The 22,542-nt window shown below is 42.1% G+C and overlaps 1 protein-coding gene across 2 annotated transcripts in view; it reads right to left on the reverse strand.

The window, feature by feature from the left end:
- SRP54 (signal recognition particle 54) overlaps positions 1-22,542 on the reverse strand; it is a 64,658-nt gene that overhangs the window by 39,363 nt on the left and 2,753 nt on the right. For both annotated transcript variants that reach the window (XR_013624479.1, XM_068129610.2), the window contains exons 2-8: positions 21,318-21,409; positions 14,957-15,041; positions 14,624-14,728; positions 7,464-7,530; positions 5,694-5,751; positions 1,726-1,876; positions 1,236-1,384 (exon numbers count right to left, since the gene is read on the reverse strand). Coding sequence is in view for 1 of the 2 variants with exons in the window: in XM_068129610.2 (XP_067985711.1) it covers positions 1,236-1,384; positions 1,726-1,876; positions 5,694-5,751; positions 7,464-7,530; positions 14,624-14,728; positions 14,957-15,041; positions 21,318-21,409 (707 nt within the window). In the remaining variant the exon portion in view is untranslated. The remainder of the gene's footprint in view (positions 1-1,235; positions 1,385-1,725; positions 1,877-5,693; positions 5,752-7,463; positions 7,531-14,623; positions 14,729-14,956; positions 15,042-21,317; positions 21,410-22,542) is intronic.

Raw genomic sequence — 22,542 nt, forward strand, 5'->3', positions numbered from 1 at the left:
TCGAGGAAATGTTGAGTTGGATCTTGGAGACGGCGTGAAGCTGGAAGGTGTGAAAACATTTTGCTACCTCGGAGACATGCTGAATGGAGAAGGTGGATCAGACTCGGCAACGGTTGCTCGAGTGAGATGTGCATGGAAGAAGTTTCGGGAACTGAGTGGCGTGCTGATGAGGAGGAGAGTGTCGCTGAAGCTGAAGGGAAAGGTGTATGCTGCATGTGTGAGAAGTGTTATGATTTATGGGAGCGAGACATGGGTAATGAACGTAGAGCAGCAACGAAGGCTGGAAAGGGTGGAAATGCGAATGGTTCGATGGATGTGCGGAGTATCGTTGAGAGAGAGGAAGACAAATGATGAATTGCGAAAGATGATGGGAATATTGCCTGTGATTGATGCTGTGAAGAGGAACAGGTTGAGATGGTTTGGTCATGTATTGAGGAAGGATGAAAGTGACTGGTTGAGAAGAGTGATGGAAGTTAATGTTGAAGGAAGTAGAGGACGGGGAAGACCGAGAAAGACTTGGCTAAAGATGGTGGAAGAAGAAATGCGGGCAAGGGGGTTAACAAGGAGAGATGCAGAAAATAGGGCAAAATGGAGAAGATTGTCATGGGGACCGCAAGGCTAACCCCCGCTCTAGCAGGGAACATGGCCTTAAAATGCATGTTGTTGTTGTTGTTGATCATTGATCGTGAACCGGAAAATATGATAAATTACTGATGGTTTTTTCAGAGTTATGACGTTTTTAAGCATGAACCTTTAAAACCGAGCCCCTCCCTCATTTTTGATCCAATCGAGGGGAAACTTCACAAATCTGTTCAGCATGTCAGTCTACTAAAATGTCCTTTTGGAATTTGCGATAGCTCACATGGTTTGGCAGATATCGTTAATTAAACGAAAAAAAAAAAAAATGGATATCTCTTGAATCGCTAGTACCTCAGACCGTGAGTTGGTAATAATTTATATAATTCACACAGTGCAATACGTGGAGGCCGCTCCACGGAGTGACCTTGGGGGCTTATCCTTATCAATGAGGCGAGGCGTGACACACGTGTCTCAGCATACCTCAGATCAAGTTTGAAAACCAGCATCAACCGTGCATAAATTTGCTTATTCGATCATTTTTGACAAAGTTATGGCACTTTGAACTTTGGTAGGGGACATGTATTGCAGCGCAATACTCAGAATGCTTGTTTAAATCTGTGGTGTCAAAGAGATGAACATTATGGAGAGCTACGCACGCGCTCAAGGCTCCACCACCCTTGGCATGGCCATCCAGCTTTGTGATGATTACCGAAGCCACATCAACCTTATCCTTGAAGGCACGCGCCTGCAACTCACACGCCTGCCCGATGGACGCATCCATCACGTACACTATGTTGTCTGGATCCTGGGGGGTAGAAAACAAGAGTGGGAGAGGTTTTGCAGGTTATGAGAGATGCTGTAGTGTGTGTGTGTGTGTGTGTGTGTGTGTGTGTGTGTGTGTGTGTGTGTGTGTGTGTGTGTGTGTGTGTGTGTGTGTGTACCAACTTTAAAGCAATGCTCCCAGGTGGCCGACTTTAATATTGCTCTCCCAAGAGGCCTTAAAAACACAGCTTATTGTTCCAGTGGGAAGTAAATATGTGAAAATGTATAAATTAAACAAAATGGCACATCATTCAACTTGTGCATGCAAAAATGACATGATTGATGACATCCTCCAACATGGCAACCATTGATCCATTAACTCACCACAGCGTTTGACACCTGCAGCATCTCCTCAAACAGAGACTCTTCCTGTTTGTGCCTGCCGCTTGTATCCACCACGATCACTTCAAAGTTCTCTTTGCGAAACTTATCTACTCCCTCAGAGGCAATGACCACAGGGTCTATTTCTGTGTAGCTGCAGACAGGAAACAGGATTTACCCCCATATTAAAGATCGTGTTGACAGCGATTGGCTGCCTCCCCCCTCTTGGGTCTTTACTAAATTATTTCCTACTCGAAAGACTACAATAAGGAAATGATGCAAATACAAGATGACGATACTACGTTACTGACGTTAAAATGTTTCATTCTATACATCCTCTGCTATGTTAAACCGTATCATGCAAAAATCTCTTTCAAAATCAGTCATGCTCATCCATGGACCATCTTCACCACAAGGACATGGAACACGATAGTCAAGGCTGCATCTGAAGGCATTGGCGTCATTGAAAACTCTGTGTATAATATTTTTTTTAAACAAAAAACAAGTTGGGTCACCCGATCAAGATCGGGTTATGGAGACTTCAGTAAAGCATGGAGAACATTCATGTTTAAAGCTGCAGAAAAAAAACAATAACCCAAGAGTGCACCATTAGTGTAGCAGCATAGCAAACCTGTTGTGCATTTTGTGATACAAGCACCAAATTTGGCACACTAGTAGACTATCATATTATGAAAAGATCTGGATATTGGGCCATCTCAGATTCAGAGATTTGATTTTTGCAAGATTTCGATTCGATTGGGATCGAAGAGAACACCTTCTTCGTCTTCTGTACAGTGAAGTTGCCAGCCCTGAATTCTCTGGCTACATCTGGGTGCTTCATTGGGAGTGCAACCGTGTCCCTCAGGTGAACAGGGACCCACCTGGCATAGTGTGTGTGGTCTAAGGCATGGAACCATGGGACCAGTTCCGTCAGGGCATCGAGGTACGTCGTGAATGAAGCCTGCCGCAGAGAACGCACGTAGACCAGTACCAACATCTCTAGTTCCAGCACAGTTGCCCAGTACTGAAAGTTGGGAATGTCTTCTCCTCTCTGGTGACACCGGTCTTCGAACTCAGGCAGGTCTTCTGCATCATCAGCATATGTCATACAGTGGAGTTCATACGCACGGTGTTGCAGGATGTGCAGTGCCGCTGCAGTGATTTGATGAGCTCTTCTTGTGCGGGTGACGTGGGCAGCTCGTAGGAAGGAGTCGGCCGTCCCTGGCGTTGCAATCTCAGCTTGCAAAATCTGCAAATCTTGCAAAAATCAAATCTCTGAATCTGAGATGGCCCAATATCCAGATCTTTTCATAATATGATAGTCTACTAGTGTGCCAAATTTGGTGCTTGTATCACAAAATGCACAATTCTTTGGAATATTTGGGCTAAGCCGCCCCACTACATGGGAATTGTGGGAGCTGATGGTTGCTTTTTCAAACCTTTTCTCATTAGTCTGCTGAGGATGCATATGTCATGCTCTGTGATGCTCTGTGATCTTTTTTTCTCTTGCATTTGTTGTTCTGACCACAAAGCTGGTCTGTGTTTCTCTCTGCTTATCTGAAGATTTTAAAACACAGTGTGGGTTTTCCAGGAGAACAGGCCGTCCCGTGTTGGAATCTGACCTTCAAGATTGTATGCGTGGCAATGTGGGTGCGTGGCATACTCTTGGAGGGGAACACTTACAATATTGTTCTTGCCTCTATATAAATGAAGCTGACTGGGAAATATATTTCGAGAAAGGACGGCCAGTTTCGTGCCCTCCTATCTCCCGCATGTGTGTAACGGCTCCATAATAAAAACCACTCATATTCTCAAGGTGTTTGTCCTAAGTTCTTATTGAACAGCGGACATCGAACCCTGACACGATGATGGGCCAAATAACCTCATTTCCTTGTTTGAGGTTAGTTTCTTGATTTCAAATGTACAAACGCACAAAGATACAGAGAGTTGCCTTGTGGGAGTGGGGCTTATGGGGTGGGGTGTGCCCATGACCTGAGCCTGGGTACCCCAGCATGTATGCAATACCTGGTGGAGATTGGCCCAGGATTGTGGAATTGTACAGAAATCAAAGAAAAGGTCACACAGACACATACAGACACACACATCAGAGAAAGAGCAAAACTTTATCGCATCGGAAACAATAAACGGACAAAAAGCCTCGTGAGGTGAACCAACCATTCAATTAGAAAAAAGATTTTAAAATCATCCACCTTGAAAGAAATCGATGTCGTCCGTTTTGCAGCACTGCTACTTATTCCAGAAAAAGTAACAGGCAAACAACACCAGAAGAAGAAAAAACCAGGCCCGACAAATAGAAACCAAATTCCACATTGCATAGAGATAAGAGAGCAACTGCGGAAGGAAGTAGGACAAATACAACAGTTCAGGAAAGGAAACAGACACCCAAAACGGAAAAATAGAATCCAAAGAATAATAAAACAAAAAAACCAAATCGAAGACAAAGACCTTGATAGTACAGCGGATAAGCTCTCATATTTTAACAAATTGTGCACTTTTTGAGAAAAGCATAAAATTTCTAACATAGTTAATGCATACCATAAGGTTTATTTTCAGATGTGGAGGGAAGTCAGATTTGACCTCTGAGGACCGTGAGAGGTCAAATCCAAAATGGCCACCAGTCCACTGGGTCTAATGTTCAAACGCGCTTTATTTTGGAACCAAACAGTGTAGAAAAACATTATAGGTGTCATTTCCAACTAAATTGGGGATGCCCATTCATTTGGTGATACTTTTGAGATAGGTGAGGGGAAGAAAATAAAATGAAAGAAACAAGCAATGCAGCGAAGGAAAGAACCCAAATCGACAAAACACCGACGGGGGGAGGGAAGCCCCAAGTTACCAGGCCGCGCACGAGGTACGACCCAGAAAACGATTAACTACACACAAGTTTGTATGAATTACAAACCAATACCAACCAGAAACACACAATAACACGTACACAGCAAAATAACCAGTGGAAATTTGACAAAGACAAGAATGGGAAAACACTTAAACTTCGATGCCGTAGAGAGCTCGAAGTACGCTTCACTCACCCGAGGAACCGGAAGATTTTGGCCTAAACAAAGCAGAAATCAAGAAAATTACCAAATACCAGGACCTCAAAAATGAGGTTAAGAGATCTTGGAAGGTGAAGAGCATCGAAATTGTACCAGTGATAATTGGAGCAACAGGAATGATGAAGAAGAACCTCACTGAGATTTTAAAAACCATCCAGGGAATATTACCACAAATGAACTACAACTGGAGGCAATCCGGGGTTCGGTAACAATCCTGAAAAGAGAACTTGGAACAAAACTCTGAAAAAGTTAAACAACTTGGTCCATGGACCATGATTCCTTATTGAAGACGAGGTGGATACTTTGGGTCCTGGGAGGACTCCGTTCCATCTCCTGAAACCCACAAATGGAGATAACAACCAACGACACACACACACAGATATACAAACACACACTTTTTCAAGGACACACTGAAAACGTTGATTGAAACACGTTCACACACCTCAAGAATGAAGTGAAAAGATCCTGGAAGCTGAAGAGTGCCGAAATTGTACCAGTGATAATCGTGGCAACGGGAATGATAAAGAAGAATCTTACAGAGATCTTTAAAAAAACATCGCTTGGAACATTACCACAAACAAACTACAGTTGGAGGCTGTACGGGCTCAGTGACGATCCTGAAAAGAGCCCTTGGAACAAAACATTTCAGCTCCCGAGTATTGAATAAAACTTCCTACAATGAGAATCTTTGCCGTTTTACTTTCTCTACAACAATGCATGCAAGGATCCCAATGATTTGGAGAACCGACACCGACCGGCCTTCCTGGAGATTACTATTCTGTTTGAGATGCGTACCGACAAATCATCTTTAACAGGAATCATGTTTACAAGATATATTCAGGACCAACAGACACTATATAGAAATTGTTATCAGACTGTGCAACCGTGGCATACCTGCCAAAGAAGGGGATGCGAGCTTTGGTGGCATTCTGTTTGAGCTGATCAAACGCACCTGGAAATACAAAGCACTCTCAATGATCGCTCCCTCTACAGCAACTTCATAGGTAATGTCAAAGGGAAAAAAACCTTTAGTACGTTTAAAAATAACAGACAAACAATAACTACATGTTAGAAAATATATGTGCAACAAAAGTTGCAGCAAAATTAAGAAACAAAAAAGTGTACATAGCGGAACTTGGGATGAGAAAAGCCGTAAAGAGGACGACGAAGTGAGTAATCAGTAGGTTTGAAACTCGTAATCAATTTCTTCATTTAATCTGCCACTTAGGGAAACTCTACCTGGATCACAGCTGGCAACCAAAGTGGTCCATCGGCAATGACCATTTGAGCACATTGCTAATAACAACAACAGAGTAAACCCTCCGTATTCACGAGTTATATTTTTGCGAGTTCCAAGTATTCCCAAGTTGGTAAATGTATACCGATTCCAAATTCGCGACCCATCGACTTCCAGTATTTGCGAGTTTGTGAGCCAATATCACCCTGCCCCCACGTCGCAACTCACTCACCAAGGTGTGCAGATATTGATACAGTACCCTTGGACCCCGCTATTCGCAGGGGATATGTTCCTGGAAAATCCGCGAATACCAAAACCCGCAAATAGCGGGGCATTGTTTCAATGGAAAAAGGGGGGATAGGTTCCCGAGTCACGAAAATCCGCGAATAGAGAGGACCAACCCATGAATAGGGAGGCTAAATCCGCTAATGGCGAGGCAAAATCCACGAATGGCGAGGCAAAATCCACGAATGGTGAGGCACATCCCGCGATTTTTTGCACCCTTGAAAAACCGTGAATTCGCGGAACACGGCTGCGAATAGGAAAAAAAAACCCCAAAGAAGACACATTCACGGAAAACGGCCGTTTCTGATGTCTAACGGCCTAGTGTAGTCTATGGTTTTGTCTGTTCAGCATGGGTACGTAACCCGGAGGGCCCACAGTGTCTTTCCTTCTCACAGCAATTCCAGAACCACAAACATCTCACTGCGCCGCTTGACTCTCTATTGTGAACTTGTGCTATTTTTTGCTTATTCATTGCCCATAATCATGGCCTCTAAGTGTAAGATGAGTCGGGAAGGTGAGTCTGCTGCAGAGAGGCCAAATAAAGTGACGAGTTTGAGCGATAAAGTGAACATGGTAGACAGGCCTTGGAAGATCCTCCTGAGGAACCATCCTTCTGACTTCCCCTCCAACACCATCACCACTACCACCACCACATCATTATTATTATTGTCATCATCATCATCAAACACAAATAAAAACACACTGTTCTGCATGATGTAATTCATTTATTTATTTGAATTATTTGTTCTTAAATATTTCCCATTCCCCCCTAAACCTTGGAAGCTAACACCCATTTTCCCATAAAACCAAGGTATCTGTATTTGGGAATTTTGCATTTGGGAGGTTTTCCAGGAATGTAACTATCGTGGATATGGAGGGCTTACTGTACTGTTATTGCTGTCATCGCCATTATTAATTCATTTGTATACTGTATTTCAGAAACAGATCATTGGTTCACATTTAAATGAGATGAACGTGCAGGAGAACCTCCGAGTTTAAGAACAATAATGCCTCCGGCGACTTCATCACACGAAGGCATAAAAACTGCGAAAAGCATAACCAATAACCAATTTCCAACGTAACTAATGCCCTGCCCCTCTGCTCACCCCACAAGTGATACTGCCCAGAATGCCCCATATTACCTGCCCTGAAGGTATCGGCACACACGAGGCAAGTTTTCCAGCCCTTGCGTTGGTAGTAATAAGCGAGCTGCGTGCACACAAGGGAACAAACCGATAGTCAAATCCTTTGTCTAACCATGTCACGTATTTGCATTCTGGACGTCATATGCTGCATCAATTTATGATGTCAAAACGAGATAAAGGCTTTATAGCATTCTGTCTGTTCCCATCCGTCGGTTCAATACAAGAGCCTGTATCAATAATCTGTTGTCAAAACCATCAGGAAGATCAGAGTGTCTGTTTTGTACACAACCAGTTTGCCAAGATCCTGTCCACAGTCTGCTTTTGTCTAACTCACTGAAGGACTGTTTGACACTCATATCAGTACAGACTCTCGTCCACAGTCGATCAAGAGTGGACTATTAGGAAGAAGAGTATGGAAGCGGTGAAATGGGAAAGAAAATATAATGCAAGCAAAGACAATTTATTGGATTTCATTAGGAAACTTAGAACGGACAGAATTGAAACTAGAAAGAACTACAAAGAACACCAAGTTCTCTTCCACCAATACAAGGTCCAACTGGAATTACTTGCCTCAAGGACAGCCTAACTCATTCTAACCCAGTTAAAAAGGATTTGGGACAGTTAAGAAACACATGATTGTGAGCATCACACAGTTGTAGATTGCACGGTCTCCTTAGCTCTGCAACGGGATCAGATCATTTCTATACAGGCCCAGCCTTGGTGGCCTGTCTTCCCACACTTGAAACGAGAACAGCACTCGATAGAGCGCATACCTCTGTCAAGCTGAGCAGTTTACGTTTTGTATCCCACTGATAGGCCGGATCTGGATCCGAACCTGAACCAAAATCGAATTGGCTTGTTCTCGTCACCAAACCAACTCGTCCACAAAGTTGTCACAATTCATCACAACGTTTTGAGATATCGTGGAATATATTGTTTTTGGCCCAATCTCTCAATGGTGAAGAATCACTTTAAACATTCTAGTATCCGGATCCAGATCTTCATGCTCTTCATGGGAAGCTTAGGGGGCAGGGTGTCCCATTTCTGTTTGATACGTTTCTTCACCAAAATGTAATCAATTTGTCCTCGTCACAACCCCAACCTGTCTACCAAGTTTAGACTGAATACGTCCACAACTTTTTGAGATATCCTGCTCACAAACAGACAAACAAGGGTGAAAACTCAACTCAATCCATCCACCTTTGGTAGCTGAGGTAAACAAAATAGGATTAAAACACCAAGGAAATGGTGGAAAAGGTAAGTGAATAATTATTTAAACCACATCATTGTCACCGAGGAGGTCCTTCCTTGGCATTTTTGACAAAATAAAACTTAGATATTAACATACATGCATTCAATACCTGTCACCTCTCAATGAGGAACTAACACATCCCAGACTGTTTCTTGTGCATGACAAACAACACAAACAACTACAATTTCTAGCAATGACCATTTATCTTATTACCCTGCACTCACGAAGCGAAGAGCAGGTCAAGCAATCGGTTGCGTATGTGTGTACATGCGTTTCTGTATTTTAAAAATTCATTTTCTCAGCAACTGTTGGTCAGATTAACACAAATGCTTCACCATAGTATGCGTATACTCATGTAGAATTTTTTAGTGATAATTATGACATCGTAGGTCATGTGGTACGGATGCCATGTTGGAAAGAAAAAAAAAAACAACGTTGCACCTCGATCTCCGAAACCGCTCCATGGAAAAACTTGAAATGTGGCTCATTGTAAAGAACTCCGCATGGGGAATAAGTGTTGTTAACGATGACGTTATTGGTTCCTTAATTATGACATCATCAGTCGACAAGTACAAAGCTTAGTCCGATCAGTTTGAAATTTCTTGAGCGGAATCTACACAAAAATTATGTTGGAGAATGTAAGTTTATGTTGTCATCTGTCACGTTGTCTTGCAGCCATATTGGATCAAAGCGAAAATCTTTGAAAATCTACTCTGAAACCACTTAACTGATCAATGTGAAACTAACTAATTGATAAACTACCCATGGGAAATATGGTTTTATAAAGAAGACGTCATCGGTCACGTGGTCTGGCAGCCATATTGAATCAAAGAAAACCACAGAATTCAAAAAAACAGAAGAGCTGGCTCACATAAAGTCCTTCTCAAGACTGTGCAGGGTAAGTATTCCATTAATACCATCTAGTTTAATCAAATTTCACAAAAATGTGCGTCATAAACAGAAACAAAATCACATTTTATTACCTATCGCTGCAGTACTTAAAACTAAAAAAAACACTCCACACGTGTTGCATACTAGCAGGTATGTTGTATCTCATTACAGCTCCTTAGAAGTAAACTGTGAAGTAAGTGACGAGCAATTCATTTGGAAACATTGATTGTCACTTCGATCTACACGGCTATTCCATGCAACACAGGATCATCCGTGGTATTTTTCTACATTGGGGCACCACGGTCAACCGTAAACAAAATAAATAAATAAATAAAAATACATTTTCAAATTCGGCACACTAGCACCCAACACGACCAATGAACACCTTTCGTTTACTTCATTCTCTTATCCCAATGGTCTTTTTTTCTTTTACAACTCCCTGCCCTTTCTCCAGTTTCTTTATTAATGCGTATTTATAGTAAGGGCATTTTATGAGATATTTCACAAATCTGTTAACTAAATTGTTACCAAAAAATTTCTTCACCAATATGTTTGTAAAGGTGTGTAATAACATGTGTTAAAATGTTGAAGTTCAACTCCCGTGGGAAACCCAGAAAAAAAGCTGTTGAATTCGGGTACCGAAAAATTATTTTCGAGAATTTTTTTTTTTTTTTCATCGGCCCTTAAGTAACTTATGAGGGGTCAAATAAGGGTTTTTCATGATTCTGAGTTGATTGTTAACATTTATATTTTCACTTTTACATTTACACACAAAGTAGCTTTTATTTCACATACATATATAATACTCAAGAGTTATTTCTCATTCACAATGTCAGAAGTTTCAACAGTCATTGTCTATGTCTTCTTCAGACTCAACAACATCATGACTGCAGTTTCTGCATGTAATGCCATTACAGACTCCACAGGCCGAGATGCACGTGACCCCATTCTTCTTGCAGCTGCATCGCCGGTTGCTGCAATCTCCATGACAATTACAGCTCGTGAACTGCAATAGCTCCTCAGGAGCCGTGGGGTCCAGTGTTGGAACTGGCTCATACCCATGCACACCTATTGTCCATCCATAGTCACTGGGGTTCAGAGACATGCTCTGTAGAAGGATCCAGTCCCAGGTCTGCAGGTAGATCGATCCAAATTGGAAGATCAAAGGTCACTATAGCGACCCCAGCGCGCCGTATGCACTCTTTCAGAGTGGTGAAGATGGTGTTGAGGTCATTAGGGTCTCCTTCAATAACTGGGAGGAACTCGATCTGTGTGCTCTGCTTTGCATCATTAGCATGGATTCTCTTCATCCAGCCATTCCAGTTGGAGTGTGGGAACTCAGGATCGTTGGCTTTGATCACCCACCCCGCTGCCCAGAGTGTGTCACCTGGAGTGAGGAGTGGCTGATCATGAGCCAGGGAGGAGGAAAGCTCAGCGAGGGGGAGAAACATGATCGCGTTCGTTCCTATCCGTTTCCTGTTCGTAAATGGAATAATCTTTACTTCAGTTCCTCTCAGGATCTTAGCTTTGTCGAGTGCCTTCAACTTCACCCGGGGGAAAGCTGCTGTTGTCTGTGGATCTGGCAAAGGTGGTGCCGGAGAGGTGACTTCGATCCAACCCATTGAGTGAAAGGGAGTGTTTCCGTGAATAGAGACAATGTTTAAATCTATATTGTCTCCAACAAACTGAGTGACTGCATTGTTTGTTTCCCCAACCTCCATAAAGACCACCTGATCATTACTTGACAATTCACTTTCACTGGCTGGCACTTTGGCTGTCATCACTGATTGATCCTCAAGCGCAGCATCAACCGCAACCTCATCATTGATCTGTTCATCGGTTTCCTCCACAATGGTGTCAAGAGTGCCAGAAGTATCTGGAACATCATCTCCACTCCTACTATTAAGGAAGCAGTATTTGTAGTTTTGTGTCTCCGTGTAAGACTCAGTGTATCCCAGCCGGTGGAACTGGTTGAGCATCCATTTTGACCCAAATCTATGATCAAGTTGTATGGCAAGCCCCATTTGGTGTGGCAATACTCCAGACCGAGGTCGACAGGCCTTAATAAAATTCTGCCCCCAAACGGCAACTCTTTCGTCTGTCTTGACAATCGGTCTCAAGAACATCTGAAGGCTTGCAGGAACAAGTGTCAGCTGACTATCGATGTCAGTCATACTGTGTGTGGTGGGGTTTGACTTTGGACCTAAATCAATGAAGGCAATATCATTGGATATGAACTTGAGTGCCGTCTTTATGATCTGAGTCTTCTCATCTCCATGGTCAAGATTAGCATGATGCTCTCGCAGAATATTGTCGGTGCCATCTTTGAGACAGAGTACATCTGCCCTTCTTTCCTGTGTTGTGAAATACAAGGTGTCTTCGTATTTCTCTAGAAGTTTTATCTTTAGCCAATGCTTTGAATAAGAAAGGCTCTTCTCTGGTGACTGATCAAACTCCTGCAGCTTTTCATGGACTTGGTCCATGTTCATTACCCCATGCTCTAATTCTGAGTCTAACCATTCGCAGAATTCAATAAAAACTGCCTCTCGCTCCTCATCAATACTCCTCTGTCCTCTCTTCCTTTTTCCTTCCTCATCAGTCTTGGACAAACTGTCACCTCTCGCAAACATAAGTTTGCATCGCAAATGGTACAGTGTTTCTTCTGCTACCAAGTCGTTGATCTCTTCCAGGCGTCCAGTGACTTCAGTGCCCCAGTCATTCCCGCGGCTCCGTGCTGTCTTCAGCAAGCTTGCCTTCAGTGTATCTGCAGTCAAATTATCTGGCACTCTGTATTTCTTTCTAGCTTGTGCTGGATTATTTTTGTAGAGCTGGGCTGGTTGGTTGCAAAGAATGCATACATCCTTATACAGGAGGTCAACTGACTGTGATCTTCTAGAACTGCAGCCAGTTGATGAACTGAACTCACAAGTAGTGCGTCTTCTCTTCAACTTTGATGACTCTTTCTCTGCCTTTGATGCTTGAGCTGACTTCTTGGTGGTTGCAACAAAGTTGTTGTACAGATCATTTTTACACTTCTGGTGGTACCTCAGTTTTCCTTCCTTTTGAGCCTCCTTCATACGTTCCACAACAGTAACATTTTCGACAGTTTCTGCTTGTTTCAATAAAGTTGAGTATCCCTTTGGAGTTGCCTGTATGAGCCTTTCAGCTGGTGTATCCGAGCGTGCATAGATGAAGCAATTGAGCACAGGTGGAGTAACGTCTTCATCCATATTGCTAGACTCCATGTCCTGCAAAGTAGAAAATGAGATATATTTAGAAATTATTTTTCCACAAAGGAGTGTCTGTGGTGAAATATAAATGTTAATAATCAACTCAGAATCATGAAAAACCCTTATTTGACCCCTCATAAGTTACTTAAGGGCGGATTAAAAAAAATAAAAATTCTCGAAAATAATTTTTCGGTACCCGAATTCAACAGCTTTTTTTCTGGGTTTCCCACGGGAGTTGACCTTCAACATTTTAACACATGTTATTACACACCTTTACAAACATATTGGTGAAGAAATTTTTTGGTAACAATTTAGTTAACAGATTTTCATATGTTTCCCTTACTATTATCTATAGTGTATTATTTATTCTTTCTTTGTTTATTATTTATTTCCCTTTCTCTCTAATTTCATGCCTGGTGCAAACTCCGTGTGAATTTGACGTTTCACCCACACCCGAGATCTGGTGTCTTCGACCTTGAATGTTCAAAACCTCACGCCTCCCTTGCTAGTCCTTCCTCCTGACCCTTGATATCTCCAACCCTCCCCTTGTCTTTTGACTGTCCTGCAATCCCACATCTTGCCCGTCCTTTAAAATCCTCCCTCGACGGCACTTCACTTGTTTGCTCTGATGTAGGGTAATATCCAAAACAACTTCACCTCATTTCTCATGGTGGTAAAGTTATCCTTTTCCAACTCGTGTTTGGGAAAATCCATTTGTTTGCTCATTAGTTGCTGCCTCAGTTGAGCGGGTGAGATAGTAACACTAAGCGGTCACGCTCGTGCTTTGTCGACACGGAGCCGCACTGCACAGTTTCATGTATTTAAGTGGCATGGTGAGTAGGCTGTCTTATGTGCAGTTATAATGAAGACTCACTGGTTGTTTTCTTCTTCATTATCCTAACCTTATTAAGAGTTACTATTCACATGTGTTTACAGTGATGCATTTAGAATATTCTCAGTTGCAGGTCTAAATGAAATATTGCAGGTCTAGGGTCCTACCTCAACGGGCCGAGGGTCTGCAATCCCTGGACGGGCCGCAGATGAAGGAGGTTCCTCAAGAGTCTCTCCTGCATTCTTAACCATTTCTGACCATAAAAAATGACTTTTAATCATGGTAATATTTAACAATTTAAACCACATCAGCGATACTTGAATAAAGCTCTGGAAATCTAGGAGTCAGATAGACACCCTCACCTTAGGGAGTAATTGTTTAATAAACAAAGAATATACAGAGAAATTGGAAATGGAATAGGTCCTCGGAACAGTAGCCGCAAAACCTTGAAGTATGTATCATATGCAATATGTAACTAAAACGGTAACAATACGGAAATTATGGATTATTGTCAACTACATTTTGACGGAGCTCTCAAGTAAACCGTAAAACTGGAGCACATCGGCATAGTTAATATCACCTTGTAAAAATAAAAAGGGGGTTTTTTTTTTTCTTCGAAAAGTGGCCGATCCAACGTATTAAAAAAAAAAACTTGGCGGATAAAAAGAGCGGCGGCTGGCACCTAAATACATACTTGGCACATATACCCTGCCACCATTTCAAATTGTCAGCCAATAACATGAAAGTGAAATCAAATTCCAACCGAACAATCAATTATACTCACCAAGGTTGGTTGCCCGATTATAATTTTTGTTGTAAAAGTTCCTCCCATGCCTCCCTTTTCCCCTCTCCCCCACTCCCCCCCCCCCCTCCCCCCATCCCTGCCACCAGATGAATTGAATGCAAGATCATCGAAGTTCTGGAAGGTATTGGAGAGTGTAGCTCAGCTAACCTTCGTACATGTGGTCGTCTTGCCACTGCCCTGCAGTCCCACAAACATGATGATGTTGGGTTTGCCCTTTGTTGGGGCCCAGGCCTTAACTCCAGGGTCAACCAGCTGCAGCACATGGGCAAAAAAAACAAAATTTCCAGTTGCATACTGCCATATTATAACAATACAGACAAGATGGCATTCTGATCACCAACAGCACAACCCCTTATTGTTGAATTTTAGCGACATTTCCTCCATTCAGCCGATGCTAATCATCACTTATGCCAACCTCGTTACACTGCCAATCAGTTCTACATTACAAGAGCATGCCGCTGTTCTTGGGATCAAGCAGACCTTCACAAGCTCCTTGAAGACCGCATGCTGGATCATTCTGCGCTTGTTTAGACCAGACGCCATCTCATCAAGGTCTATAGCTGATCTGTAAGAGGCACATACACAGCAGATAAGTCGGCCGTGACCATATATCTGGCTCCGTTCTTCAAGTTACCACTGATGTCCCTTTATTAGAGCATAACTGCTTCACATGTTAACTCAACTCCTCAATTCACATCAATAAAAGTGTTGCTTTGATTGGTAGTGGTGCAATACACCAAACGTTGTGGCAGAATTTGCCATCTTTATTCCACCAAGTGTCGTATCCCCCTAAATGCCTAAAAAAACAAAAACTAGAAAATAGCATTTGATGCTAATGCATCAATGGATATGCCTCCATCCATGCTAGATGTTATGTCCAATCTCAATTAAAGGTCACATGAAAAATTAAAGGTCACGTGAGAGAGCGTGAGAGAGAAAAAATATATTTAAAGTAGAAGAGAAGTTTATAACTTGAGAACTTTATAACTCTAGTTATGGTCTGTGAAATTATTCTCAAAAGGTACATGACCTTTGACCTTTTGCATCTAAAAATCGAATTAGTTAATCTTTTTTTTTTTTACAAGAGTTTAGTTAAAATCCCTTCAGTGGTACACAAGTTATCATGGTAACACATATCTTCAATTAAAGGTCACGTGACCTTAGACCTTTGAACCCAATATCTAATGAGTTAATCGATGTATTGCATTTCATACTTGTGTTAAGTTTGGTTCAAATCCTTTCAGCGATTTTGAAGTCATCATCCAACTAAAAACTGATAATGCACGCACAGCACACACACACGCAGTCGGAAAACATAATGCCTCTGGCCTTCAGCCACGAAGGCCTAATTAAATTGCACCATATTGTTACGGATTCGTCACTTCCGCTGTTGTGGTTTTCCTCCACTTGAAAGATTTCTGATTCTATGTACTATTATTGTCTTCCAAAGGTTTATTGTTTATGAACAGTTATTAAAAGTTACAAAGGTTAACTTAAAATGATACAGGAACCCGAACCGGAAGACAATGAGGAAGAGGAGGAGGCGGTGAAAAAAAGTCGGAGAAGAAGCTGGTTGCTTTGCGTTCTGGATCGACCGTTGTCGAGCAAGAGACACGAGTGAACTTTGGGGTTTCCTGGAAAGGGATTCCGCGATAGAGTTGTTATCGCTGTGGCTGATCAAACCTGCGTGTCAGGTTGGCGTTGGATTCGGAGGAACCATCGTCGTGTGATTACGTCTCAAGTATGGGCCGTCCGCCATTTTGACTCGTGCGCTTCGCGCGTCGAGCAAACTTTCCTTGCTTCGTCAACCGTTTCCACCGCGTTCAGACGTATCTGTGGTGTGTGTGTGCACCGAGACTTCTGACGATTACTTTGCGGCTCGCCGACCGTGAACAGTGAAAGTTCGTACCTGGAGGGGGCCTTTGGATTTCCCAGTCGCCGTGAGTGCGCCTTTGTGCCACTTTAACCACGTGACCCTTTTCTCCGCTTTGGGTCGTGTGCGCCTTGGTGCCGTTTTGGGCGGCGTGTCTGTGCCTGCCCTCGGAACGAGATTCTGGTTTAGAGTCGACATCGTTCCGTTGATCACTGGAGGGGACCAACTCTGAGCTCGAAGACGGGAATATAGAGACATTGGGGAAGGTTCTTTCCACTCACTTGGAACACTGTGAGTTACTTTATGCATGCTAGCTGATGGAATAGAGAGTGCACTCTTAATTGGCATTGGTGGTAATGTTATTCCTGTGTGATTTATAATATATTATTGGTTTGTCCGTACTCATTGGTGTTGTTTCCTTATTGATTTCGACACGGAAATATATATTTTTCTGCCGTGATCCCTCCCGGGGTTCGGAGGTATACCGAGACCAGGTCGGGGAGGAACACGTAACAATATTAACACATTGCTCATCATACACAATAATTGAAATTGGATCATCCTCAAAACTGGAGCAAACTAATAATAATGGAATTAAGTGTATGTTGTACAAATTATTATGTTTAGCAAAGCAAGAAGAAATAAACACTTTTTCCAATATCTTCAAAATGAACACATTTGTCACTATTTTCAAAGCTCGACAATTAGTCATGGAATATTAATAGCACGGTAGTAATAGCTGAAAAGTACAGATGTAAAGGCGCTCGAGCAGAACAAAATATCAATGTTCATTTGTCGATGTGTGGGGACACCTTTCACCTCCATGATCTTATAAAAAGCCGAAAAACAAAAAGACGTCAAGTGCTAACCTGTTTCCTATTTAAAAATTGAAAGTACCAAGTAGGTGATTTGTGTTTTAAGGGGTTCAAATATATAATAAATTATTGGGGAAAATGTCAGGGGCAGAGAAAAGTCCCCTTTATATAAGGGCATGTGCCATGTGGCAAAGAATAAAAAAGAAGGGACATTCCATAACTTGTAGACAATGCCAAACAATAGAAAAGAAGGGACATTCAAAAAATCTCGTGTGCATGCTGGACTACACTTGTGTTCTGAGGAGGAACCAAGTAATGCTCTAGAAAAGTTCATATAAAGGGGTGCCAATTTGATTCATGCAGCTACATGAATAAGTAAATGTATTTTCAATGCAGCTACAGTCTCTTGGTTTCAAAGGGACCTCTTGGCGGTCCTTAATGTTTTCTGTAAAATATTAATATACCAAACATAATATTAGTTTTCTATTCTATTGCAGAAGTAGGTGTACATATAAAATTCATCCATCATCTCTAATCATCATCAATATTCATCATGTACATATCACGTTTGTCCAATATGTCTGCATGTCAACACTTGCAGGTTTATGTAATGTGCAATTATGGTCCAAAAGGGATTTGGAAAATGTTCTGAAGAGGAACCAAGTAATGCTCTAGAAAAGTTCATATTGTTACGGATCTCGGGGGTCGGCGCTCCCCTTATCTAGTGGGGGGTTAATCCCCTTGTCCTTTTAGCTGGCCGTCCCGAGTCCTGGGAAGTTATAACGCTCCTTCCGGTCGGTATTAGCTTGGGTCATTGGTCAAGGTAGTCCCAAATACCTACTTACTAACCCGACCGTAAAGCAGGGAAATAACTCCCGCTCGAACCATGGATAAGATGGAAAATGCCGAGTGGTTGGCAATCCGCGATCCGAGCCGTTAACAATGACTAAACCCGATTCTGAGCGGTTCCTAATCGTGCCACAGGTACTCAATTGAGAAAGGACGAATGCGGTCGGATTAAGGAAAACCAAGAAAGAACAAGGTAATTTATTTACAAACAAGAAGAGGAAAGGAAAGAATGTACAAGAAAGGAGGAAGGATAAGCAGGACACATGGCAGTCTTATGAACAGTCTTGACTTATGACCCCAGACAAACAGACACACTCACACGGGGATTGTAGCTGGTAGGGTGGAAGGTCCAGGTAGATGGTCCAGGCTCCAGTCGACTCCGGTCCAGGGGGCGAAACCCGGCAGGCAGCTCTGCGTATCGTTGGAACGCGACCGGACTTTACATATAGCGGGGGGGGGAGGCTGGTGTCCTTCGTACGTACTTTGTGCAGTGCACGCTCGTGCTACACGCCCCCCTCTCCCAAGTTCTCTTTACAAGCGCCAGCGAGTGAGTGCTTTTTCGCCAATGTGCACTCCGTATTAGGTTTTCGAAGCAACCAGCACTCTCTCATCAAGTAGTCCTTTCAATAGCGCCGCTCTCGCACCAGTCCACCAAAAGAATAAGTCCGTCATGGAAGTCCCTTCAATGCGCGCGCCTCCAACAAGTCCCCCAAAAGAAGAAGTTTGTGATAGGGCTTTGCGTTCGCGCTTATATCACGCGCCACGCGATCACTACGCGCTTCATAAAGCCACGCCCGTCGGTGATCTTCCCTCAGCCCTGGTTGGCTGGTGAGGTCTTACCGGCCACGCCTTTGACGGCTAGTTGACAGGCCACACCTTGTTCTTGGCATTCCGCCCCCTTTTTCCTCGGGCCGACCGCATGGTTAATGGCGTCGTTTGAACGAGCTTCAGCTCAAGGCAGCGAACGCTGCTAACAAGGCGCGTAATGGTGGCGCTTGGAGAGGGAGGTCGCAAAATGGACGAAATGAAATGGGACCTACTCCTTATTTAATTGATGCAACACAGATTCAACTATTGGAAACACGGCCTTATCTAAAACACATAATAATGAAATAACTGAATTTCTAAGGTGGCCTACGTGTTGCTGTGGCCTAACTAAGGACGCTACCTTTAACCTTTTAATAATGGGATATTTACAAGTAATTATTTACACAAGTGTGGGTTCTAAAACCGCAACAATATAAAGGGACGCCAATTTGATTCATACAGCTACATGAACAAGTAAATGTATTTTCAATGCAGCTACAGTCTCTTGGTTTCAAAGGGACCTCTTGGCGGTCCTTCATGTTTTCTGTAAAATATTAAAATACCAAACATAATATTAGTTTTCTATTCTATTGCAGAAGTAGGTGTACATATAAAATTTATCCATCATCTCTAATCATCATCAATATTCATCATGTACATATCACGTTTGTCCAATATGTCTGCATGTCAACACTTGCAGGTTTATGTAATGTGCAATTATGGTCCAAAAGGGATTTGGAAAATAGGCCACACTGCACATGTGTACAATTCTTTCATCTCATCAAATTGTTGCCTATAATGTGCACACACATCACGCTTGTCCAACGCTTGTCCTCAAGAATACATCACACCCAAATGTCTGCAATTGGTTGGTACATAATACAAACCAACTTTATTAATTTTTGAAACAAATTCGATTTTACACACATGCACATTATCTTATGTGTTTTCGTTTTCAAGGAACACAGAAAACTTTATGTACTGATGGGTTTTAACCTATATATGTAGGGCCCCCGTTTATATGAACTTTTCTAGAGCATTACTTGGTTCCTCCTAAGAACACAAGCGTAGTTCAACATGCACACGGGATATTTTTTTTGAATGTCCCTTCTTTTCTATATCTTGCCACATGCCACATACCATATATAAAGTGGCCTTTTATATGCCCGTCATTTTTCGCAAGATACATTTTAAATACATACAAAATTAATTTGTTCATCGTACAAGACTTTATTCAAGACGATATAAAAGACTTGGAAAAAGTAAGGGGAAAAAATATTCAACCCAGACGGGATTCGAATCCACAATCCCCAGCTTGCGAGTCTGATGCTTTATCCATTAGGTCATTGAGCCAGCACGTTAAAAAAAATTTTTTTTTTAAATATTTTAAGAGTATAAAGTGTGTATATATGTATATTTATATATGTAATATACCAGTAGAAGCCGGCAAACGAATTTTCAGTCTCCAGGTTAAAGTTGCATGCAGAGAAACGATCCTATATTTAGCAAGGGGTACTTTCCTCCTCCCTTTGATTATTCAAGATGATATAAAATACTTCAAAAAGTAAGAAGAAAAAAAAAAGATTTAACCCAGATGCGATATGAACCTACACTCCCTAGTCTGGGAGTCTGAAGCCTTATCCATTAGGCCATTATAATCCAGCACATTAGATTTGGGTAATAACATTTTGAAGAGTTATGAAGTGTGTATATATTTTTATATATATTTATTTATGTATTTATTTATATTTATATTTATTTATATTTATACATATATTTATATATGTTTAATTTTAAAGCAACAACTATAGCACTTAGGTGGAACTTGTTTCGAAAGCCATTAACTAGACCTATTGGCTGATGTATATTCCAAGTTTCAGCGAGTTTCAATGTATAGCCCTTGAGATATGAGCGCCAACACATTTCGGGCAGACGGACGGATGGACAGACATCAAAGTGATTTCGAGAGTTTTCTTAATAAAACTCAAGAATGCGAAAACAGCCGTTGCTGAAATTTGGAACATATTACCTCAATGTACAAAGCATTCACTTCTGAAATTTGCAGTGCACGATAGGGACAAAGTCAAAGGCAAAGTACCGTTAACCTACAAGTATGTTTTCCGATTCATGTTCCGATTTGTGTTCAAAATATAACATACAATTTAAATCAAGTTCATCGATCATAAAGTAACATTTGTGGATGGACAGACACAGACAGGTAAACAAAGTGAACCAATTGCTTAACCTCACTTTTCCCTTTGTGTGTGCAGGGTAACAACAAAACAAGCTCATACGAGAAGAAGAAAAGGAAGAACTCTTTGGGGACACAGAGGATATGACTTTGCCCTTTGGGTGCGGCGTCACTCATTTCCTCCTGGGTAAGCAGAGACCAAAAATTAAACCTCCAACCGTCACGCCTCTCTTAGCGCGACTTGCAAGGGGCGACGCAAATGAAACGAAGAGAACACCGATAGGGTTGTAGAATATGAAGATGCACCTGACGTTCTCCCGCAGCACCTTCACCAGCCGCACGTTCACATCGCTTTCCAGAAGTGCAGCACAAACCTCCTTTAACATAGCATTCAGCACCTGCAGCGAAAAATAAAGCAAAACATTACAGGTGTAAGGAGTAGAAGCCGACAGAGACAATACAGTTTAGGTAAAGAGGAAAGAAATTTGAAGGGAAAGAAAGATCAATTGGTGGAAAAAAAAGAGGAAGGTGGAAGAAAAAGAGAGAAATGAGATGAATTAATGGTGGACAAGGATCACTTGGAAAAGCTGAAAAACCGAGCAAAAGGCGCAATAGGGATTAGAAAAACGGTTCTCAACCCACGGCCCAATCAGCACTGCTGTGGCCCAAGTGATATCCTGGTTTAAAATAAATGCAGAACACACACTCATTTTAGTGTGAAAGCAGATTTATTTTAACATTTAATACTTGGACTAATCTCGACCCAGGTATAAACTGTCGTCCTGGCGTTTCCCAGGCAGGACGATTCATCAATGTGTGTGTGTACCGTCCCTCGGATGGACGTTAAAGATCCCATGGTGTCCTTTGCACAGAGCTTTCGTCGGCACCCTGAACAAATTCCAAGTTCCTGCCCTAACTTCAAAATTCCTGCCCTCAAAGTCTCAGCATGCTGGGAAGGCAATGGCAAACCACCTAGTATAATCCTTGCCAAGAAACTGCTTCGGAGCACCGACGCGCTGTAACAGAGTATGGTACATCAGAATCAGATACTTGGACTTGGTTTGCTCATTTATTTAAAATGTACTTGGTAGACATTTGACAGTGTAGAAATGAGAAGTTTGTCACAATATTGATTTGTATTGCATTATTGTCAGATAACAGATACAAAACATTTTAAAATGGACACACAGGAAGCAAGTTGTGTGGGTGCGGCCCACATAACACATCGAGAGCTGCAAGCGTGGCCCACAATGGTAAATAGGGTAAGAGCCGCTCGCTGGATTAAAGGATCGTCAAGAAATGTGCGTACTCGTCTCTGCACTGCGGTACACCATCGATTTCCTTTCACGGAACAATTTTTTACTTCACCTTACAGAAAGGTGTATTTAAGTGAATCAAATACAATCCCTCATCTGTTGAATCGGGCAGCTCAAAATGGCAGTGAAATACGAACCCATGTGAGATTGATAATTGTGCAAGAAGAGAGAGAGCGAGGTGAAGAATCACCGCACAAAGTCATCTTCATGACTAC

The sequence above is a fragment of the Myxine glutinosa genome, chromosome 9, assembly GCF_964187855.1.
Source record: "Myxine glutinosa chromosome 9, kmMyxGlut1.1, whole genome shotgun sequence".
Classification (NCBI taxonomy): Eukaryota; Metazoa; Chordata; class Myxini; order Myxiniformes; family Myxinidae; genus Myxine; species Myxine glutinosa.